Here is an 8,356-nt window from a genome sequence, read left to right on the forward strand (position 1 = left end):
TTTCCTCGTCCTTGGACTGAAAAAAATAATACCCAGTTCCCTAGTCTCAATCTTTCTCGATCTCAACTATTCGTTGGAACTGGTAACGAAGTTGGCAACCAAAATGGCGTCGGCGCGGTTTCCATGAACTTCTCAGTTTGTTTACCACAATTTGTCACTTCGTAAGCCATAGCTGAAATTGCCTTTGAGGTCAGATCTCCTGGTGCGAATCTCTAGAAATGTATGAAGTGGTAGTGAGTATGTATGTTAAGCAGCAGTGGCGAAGTTTTCCGCGACGTTTGCGGTGAAACTTGCACAAACATAAATTAACGGATAATCTTCAAACGGTTGTTTGATATTGATCGATACTAAGATCAGTATGGATAAATTTCATCGGAACAAGACAGCAATTCGCATAAAAATCATCAGCATGGGAAACGCTGAAACGGGAAAGGTTAGTCGCGATAAAGTTGATTGCTTACTTGGTTCTCGAGCAAGTTAGAGCCTATAGTTTCTACGTTTACGTTTTTACCAGTTTGACATTAGCGGCAAACGCGGGGTAACGATTTATAAAACATAAGAGAGATCAATCTGAACTTTTTGTGTGTATGTTTTTTCTCTAGTTTCCAACAGTTTTCGTGCACATGTACATATATGTGTAGTGGACTTGTTCGTCAGTTGAATTGATTGGAAGTATACCGGTAATTCACATTTCAAATTACATGTGTACGCTATTAAAATGTTACAGATAACTGAACGTTTAATCGTTTGTCTTCGACGTAAGAGTCAGGCTAATCAGATGTATTGATCAGCCTCACGAGGCAAACGATTGAACGTCCATATATCTGTGAAACCTCGATGGACATGCAAAAACATTTTCTATGAAATGTTCAGCTTACAAGATCTTCCCAGAGTGTTTATCCTTGAACTCAACTAGTAATAAGAGTAAATTGTTTCACACATCACCATTACTACCATTGTTAGATGAGAAAGTGCATACTTTACTCTGCAATCTTCAATGTAAATTTGATGAACTTTGCAGATACATTGTATTTACTCAAACAGCTTAGATTTCCATTTACAATATCTGTATTGCATGTGGACATTGAATCAAGTAAAGTTCTGTGCTCAACATTTATGTCATTTTTAAGCACTAGAGTTGAATGGTTAAATCTTAATCATTTTCAAGACCTTGTTTTGACTCTCAGGGTTAGCAGCAGCAGTTGTAGCTGCCAGTGAAAATCCCCATTACATGCTTCATCTTGTTTTTGTGATTGTCTGTGTAGTATTCCTCTTATCCCTCATGTAAAATATGCCATTATAGAAAATACTTCTACAATTTGTCTTTGGAGCAATCACTATGGCTAAAGTTCATTTTTGGAGTTTTGCATGCCATATGTAGGGCTTAATGATTGGGAAACCAAGGAAAAAATCAAGAAATTATTTTTGAAGAAAATTTTGGAACTTGAGTAAAATTTTATGAGTTAAAAAATGTTTGTCACACATTTACTTCAAACCATAAAACTTAATTTTCAAAAAAGTTATGTCCTGCTGAATCACCGAACTGAACACAGGTCTCCAAATTGGCAACTTCCGCTGCACATTATAATGTACTGAAAATTCTTTACCACTTGTCCTGGGGATAAGAAAACAGTTACAGCTGAAAATGTTGCACAAAATAGACATCAAGGGAAAAGGAAAAAAGTATACATATAAGTAGATGAAAATGAGAACTGTGCACCTGACAATTATCTGTGATGCAATCTCTTTATATTCTCTTGTTAGAGTTGTATCATCAAGAGGTACTGTGAGAAGAGGTTTGTGAGCAAGTACATGACAACAATAGGGATTGACTATGGTGTGACAAAGTGAGTTTACCTCATTGTCATTTATGTTATTTAAATGGTGGCAGTTGTAAATTTCCCCGGCTCATTGTCATTTTTAGGGTGATAAAGGGGTACATCTGTTTAGTTGGTGAAAATTATTAGGTTGCTATTATTGTGTTTGGGTTTCTTAGACCAACAAATTTGTGCCTTGATTAATTGATTGTTCCCTGGTAAAGGACTTTCCTCAATCCCTTGATAGTGGCAGTCCTATCTTAATAAAGTTGGTACTTTGGAGTGTTTTAGATTTTTGCATGATCCAGTCAGCATGCATGTCACTTAGAGTGCAAGCCTTTTTACATGCCAATTGGTGCACTCATTTTTTTTGCATGAGTCACAGGCAGACTGCATATGGAGTGTGCCATATTGCATGTTGTTCGAAATAGGACCCAACAAAAGCCATGTCATTTCTACTCTTGGGATTAAGATAATAGAAAAGTGTAATGTACAATTTCTCAATTCTGATCTAAGGGTTTCCATAACCAAGTATGCTGACTGATAAGAATTCTATTGCTACATCACACTGTATATGGCATTTTTTTAAATCTGGTTATTATGCTCCAAATTCTTTTCTACTTAGGGTGTCAATAAATGACAAGGATGTTAAAGTGAACATATTTGACATGGCTGGTCACCCTGTGTTCTATGAGGTAGACTATTTTTATTTTTGTAGGCGTTAACTTTTAGTATGTGCATGGACTATTTAAAGAAATGGACTGGAAAATATGGAATTTATTGTACCTTGCTCCTTCTCTCAAAATGTTTTGATCTAAAAAGTTACTGACTTTCATCATGGGAACTAATGTTTCTGTTGTTGCTTGATTTTCATTTTAATTCATTGCATCATGAATATTTTTTAGGTTCGCAATGAATTCTATAAGGATACACAGGGTGCCATGCTTGTTTACGATGTTGGTAACAGAGACAGTTTTGATGCATTGGACAGCTGGGTGGATGAAATTAAAAAAGATATTGGTAATGCTGCTGACTTTGAAGGGGTTACATTTGCTGTTTGTGCTAACAAGGTGAGGCAGAAAACTTGTTGATGGGTCATCACATTCTTTTTTTTTTCTGAGATAATATTACTGAGTGGATTTATCTGGTCTGCATTAAACTTCCTTAAAGAGACATCCTGAACATTTTCTTCAAATGCCTGTTGTGTAAAAACTTGTACACAGCCCCTCTTTAACCCTTTCACTTCCTAGATATCATTAGCAATTCTTATTAATAACAATAATAATAGTTAATATTTTAGTACTTATAATGCTCAATTTTAACATGTTGTTATAGTCTTGAAGATGTGCATGCCACACAATTCTTATGATGTTGGTTCCCACAATTTGATATTGGATCAACTCATGGTCCCCTACTTGATATTTTTCTTTACTCTCATCACTTATCTGCTTGATATTGTTGTTATTGATATTGTAAGGAGAATTTCTTTCTTGGTCACTCTTTGGAGTTAAAGAGTAAAGGGATTAAAGCAGGTAATACTGGTGTGATTCACTGAGAGACTGATGAGTTAAAAAGGATATACTGTTCTTATAGATTGATAGCAAGAAGAGAGTGGTGGATGAAACTGAAGGCCAACTGTGGGCCAACAGTCATGGATTTCAGTACTTTGAGACATCTGCCCAGACTGGTGAGGGAATCAATGATATGTTTCAGGTATGGAATATCATGCAACATTAACATTTACCTGGTATACACTTTTATTATCAATAACAAGAGGTCTGGTTGATCAGTGCTTGTGCAGATTTGCAAGTTATGTACATGATTGTAGATGTAAGTCATAATCAGAGTGGCTAGTTCAGAGTTTTTAAGGAAGAGCAGGTGGCAAATGAATTCCATCTCCTCTGATTGAGAAATAACCCTGGAGTTAGCTTGCATAACAGGGGTCTTTTTTGGTGAGTGAGAGCTTAGTATTCTGACTGAGTGCTGAAGCAGCCATATTGGATCCGTCAAATTGAGGAAAGTCTGCAGCAGATAAACTAATGAGGCAAGGGTAGGGGGGAGGGGAGGAGTCCAGAGGGAAATTGAACAATTTTATTTCTCTTTCCCCCCCCCCCTAACACAAGCGTTTGTCAGTTTTACCCTAAGTAATGTGGTAACTTTTACCCCCTACCCCACTAGGAGAGAAAGAGGGTTCATGTATCCTCTTCCCTAAGGGCAATTAGCTAAAGACTAACTGATGTGAGGGGCTTTCCAAAAAGCTCTCTATGGCAAAAATTAAGCTCTAAAAAGTCACATAATGCGACAAAAGTTGTAGGAAAATCAATGAGCTCTTTAATTCTAGTAAGAAAAATGTAAAATCTGTTCACAACGATAACGAAATTAACTTGAGTTGTGAACATTTGTCACAGTCCCATGTCAAGCAAGACGTTTTCTTCCACATTAGATATACTATTCACAATCAATATTTACATTCAAGTAGTCAAAAACTGCAAAATATAATAACAATAATTGTCTTATTCATTTCATATATACAGAAAGCTGGGTTCCTAAGGGCGAATTGACAAAGTGAAAACACAAAAAATTTCGATTGCAAAAATTCAAATTTCGTGCCATTCTTACAAATCGGACTCCGAGTGATTTTGAAAGCAATCCAAGCAGAAATGTTTCCCGCAAGAGATGCAAGGCAATCTGCAAAGATTCGTTCGCTTTCATTTCAAACAAGGTTTGAAGCGTTCCTTAGAGGTTTATAAAGAACAGGGTTCACCAAGCGTTCTGCCGATTCTCTGAATGAACAGCAACTAATTCCGTCTTCGCCAACTGTATCTGAAACTGCAGCTGAGGCCTAGAGCGGTGATTTCTAGCTTCGGTTTCCAAAATGTGTGCATTCACGATGCTAACATCGACTAGCAACCAAAGCAAATATCGCTACCACTTTTGAGACTTGCAGCCCTTGGCATAGCTGATCATCCAAGTCGACACCTCCCATGTTTTGGTGGTATGAAATGGCGGCAGGGACAGTGGAAACTTGAATGAAGGTTCCATTGTTTTGCTTTCTGCTGGCTGTTTGGTTGCCAACTGAATTTGACAGGGTGGTCGAAAAGCAAACTAGTTTTGGTCTTTCCAAGCTGATGCAACACGGTCGCCACGGCTACAAAATTTCGATTTGCCTTTTCGTAAGGTTTAACACAGCAGCATTTTGCGGCGACACACCTTTCTAGAAGCCTAGGCGATTTAAGCAAATGTTTCGCAAATATATGTTTCGTCTCTCAGTAAATCACAAACAAGTTTGAGAGATGTAAAAGAATTGTCACGGAAAATGCGGCGACTTGGCTAAGCTCTCGCAGAATGCGATAGCCAAATCCGTGCCCTGTTACTCCGCCATCTTGGCGCTTCGAGAACTTGTGAAGTGCATACGTTACCATTCGAAGAACCAGCGCTTTCCCAAACTTTTGTTCCTGTCTTTATTGGCCTAGATGGAACGTACTTTTTTTTTTCTTTCATACTAAGCCGTCCTTGGAAGGCAGTCATAACTTCATCGACAGAGATTCAGTTGAAATAATTCGAACTTCTGCCAGGAATACACCTGCTATGTAAGCTACCCCAAAATTTTTGAATAGCGTAGATTAAAAAGATGCTAGCGAAATACATGCCTTGGTTCTACTAACCTTTTCTGAGTTCGGTTACAATTTTTTTTTATTTTTGATTCGATCATTAACTATGTACAGTACATGACTTGAATAACTCGAGTCATCAGCCAAAATCTCCTAAATTTAGTCAACTTAACTCTGATTCTTACTCATCGAAACCCTTTCGTTAATCATTGCATGAACAAATGCATATTCATGAAGAGGAGGACTCAATAATTGAAGTCACCTTTTTTCATTTTTACATTCACTTGCTTTGTAATAACTCTTTTTTGTAACTATATGAGCTCTTGGCACTTTCATGAGTGTTGAATAATTAACACTAACAAGATCTGTCACTTGTTCCAGACCCTCTTTCAATCAGTATTGGCAACGATTGAAAATGGTGGTAAACCAGTTCAGGTCAATGCCTCTACAACTCTGGGTTACACCAAAGAACAGGCAGAGGCTATCCACAGGTTGAAATCAGCCAAAGATAACTACGAGAGACTGGGGCTGACAGCCGGAGCGACCAGGTAAGATGAGTAACATTAATCGTCTTCAATTCCTGCCTTGGTTTTATTATCACCTCAAGTAAAAATGAGTAACAACATACGACATCGCATATTTTTGTAACTAAAGAAGCAATAAAATGAAGTCTACATGTGTCCTGAAATATACAACAAAATAATATGATTAAATCTGCAGACTTGCACCGCTCATGCAGTGGTCGAATGATCAACAGTTATTTTCATAAACTTGTAAACTTTTCTTGTCAGTTTGTTTTCGTCTTCATCAACAGCTCGAGTTATTACTTTACTGAAAGCTTAAATTTCTTAATTTTAACTGTTGTCTCTGACATTCTCCAAACCGTGCACTGACGCTGTTAGACAGACCACGTAGGTCTGATGATTTAAACAAATTTTAGCTGTTGATTAATGAAACTGCGTTCTAAACAGTCCTCGATTAAGCTGAAATTTTTATCCAAACTTTTAATTTATTTTTATGAACAGCACCAAGAGGGCCGAAAGCTAACAGTGGAAAAGCATTTCTTTCATTAAATCGACTCTCTTATAGAGAAATCCTGAGGCACACTGATTGCGTAAAACCGTGGTTTGGGTTAAAAATCATGTTAATGACCGGCCCTTACTGATTTTTTTTTTCCATGATCATTTGCCAATGAAATTACCTTTAGTGTGTGTTCGCTAGGTCATAGTCAAAGCCCAATCTAATGGCTCTCGGAAGAGACATTTTCAACAGAGTTAAAAGTAATCCGGGATTACACTGGTTTTGCTTAACTTTGCTCTGTGATTGGTCCTCAAAACTCGCGCCACTCCCTCAACCAATCAGATGCAAAACCAACATCAATCACGACTTGGTCACCCGCGCTTTCCCGCGCTTTAGGCGGTATTTTTGTTTCTGCTCATTGGCTGTTGTAGTTAGTTTAGTTTTGGTCTTACCGCACTCAATCGAAAAGCGTTCGATCAAGTTCAACTTGTAAACTAAAATGTGATGATTTAAAATACTAACTCCATTCGTCTGGATCATCGTTTCAGGGAGGAAATTAACCGAGCCTATCGAAGGTTGGCCATCTTAATACACCCAGACAAAAGTTTGGCGCCAGGAACCGAGGAGGCCTTCAAGGCGTTGGTGAATGCCCGTGCTGCTCTACTACAGTCTCACAGATAACACTGAACAAGAGATAGGCGATGGTGTCGATGATGTCGCTGGCTTTTTTCAATGACATCATCGATGACGTCGCCGATGAAACTTTCACTTCTTTGTGTACTATGATGTTACCAGTCTATTCTTCTTAAACCTTTCACTCTCAAGATCTCATTAATAATTTTCCCCTTACTGTCTGCCATCCGATTCATACGATGTTAATTGGGAGAATAAAGTATTGGATCAACGGATGATCCCCTAATTAGCATTTTTTCTTTATTCTCATCACTTGTCAGATATAGTATTGATATTTTAGGAGAAATTCTGTCTTGGTCACTCTTAGCAGTTAGTGGGTAAAAGCCCCTCAAACCAAGTAAGTTTTGATGAAAGGGTGATGACAAAGCTTTACTAAAAAGTGGAAAATATTGCCGTGACAATGACCCCATGAATGCTTTTACTGCTCCTTTGATGCGAGATTTCTTTGTTCGTATCTTGTTTCGGCGTTAGGCTTGAAATCAATAACATTTCGGCTTTAGAAACAATTGGATTAATCATATAGACGACAGGATTAACTAACTTAAACCATGTAAATACTGTGAAAAATAATTTGACAAACTGACCTGGATATGTGGTCTTAAATTTTCTTTCCTACTGTGCGATGTTAAGGCAAAGATCAGTTTGTAAAACAATTAAAAAAAAAAACAAACCAAAAAAAAAAAAGAGAAAACAAGAAACATTTATTTTCAACGTCTCCCAATTTTACAGATAAAGGTGGCTTGAAATAGGTTTCCGAGACACCTACTGACTATATTCAAAGCGCTAAAATAAAAAATCTTTCCTCTTCGCAGTCGAGCCAGTTTCACACATTTGTTAACCAATAGATTTAAGTTTGAAATGGCAAGCGTCTTCTGGCAATCCCTGTTATGATGCGAACGTTATCTGGAAATCCCGTGAAACAGTTTTTGGAGTAGAGCTTGGAAAATCCTCGATAGATTTTCTCACAGCTTCACGAATACCTTTTTCGAGACTGAAGTGATATTGCCTAATTTCCAAACCTCACGTCTACAAAGATGAAATTATTCGTTTAAAAATCAATTCAAGATAAGCGAGTTTTTAGCAGTTGTTTGTTTACAAGATGTTATTCAGTGGGTGATTTAGGCATAGTCGGAGACACAAAACAAAGAACTCCGAGCGCGTTGACATTATTCCCTTCATTTCTATTGATGATCAAGAAGGTTACAGACTATGAAA

At 37.5% G+C, this 8,356-nt stretch overlaps 1 protein-coding gene across 2 annotated transcripts; it reads left to right on the forward strand.

The window, feature by feature from the left end:
* Positions 1-80: 80 nt before the first annotated feature.
* LOC113667024 (dnaJ homolog subfamily C member 27) lies at positions 81-7,370 on the forward strand. 2 transcript variants are annotated; one of them, XM_089204519.1, is made up of 7 exons: positions 81-433; positions 1,765-1,847; positions 2,443-2,512; positions 2,723-2,887; positions 3,411-3,530; positions 5,810-5,976; positions 6,997-7,370. In XM_089204519.1, exons 1-7 carry the CDS (start codon positions 359-361, stop codon positions 7,127-7,129), a joined length of 813 nt encoding a protein of 270 aa, XP_089060645.1. In that variant the 5' UTR covers positions 81-358; the 3' UTR covers positions 7,130-7,370. The 2 variants fall into 2 exon arrangements, with proteins under 2 accessions (XP_089060645.1, XP_089060650.1); XM_089204524.1 differs by lacking the exon at positions 81-433 and adding an exon at positions 608-680.
* The last annotated feature ends 986 nt before the right edge of the window (positions 7,371-8,356 follow it).

This window comes from Pocillopora damicornis, chromosome 1, assembly GCF_964200805.1.
Source record: "Pocillopora damicornis chromosome 1, jaPocDami1.2, whole genome shotgun sequence".
NCBI lineage: Eukaryota > Metazoa > Cnidaria > Anthozoa > Scleractinia > Pocilloporidae > Pocillopora > Pocillopora damicornis.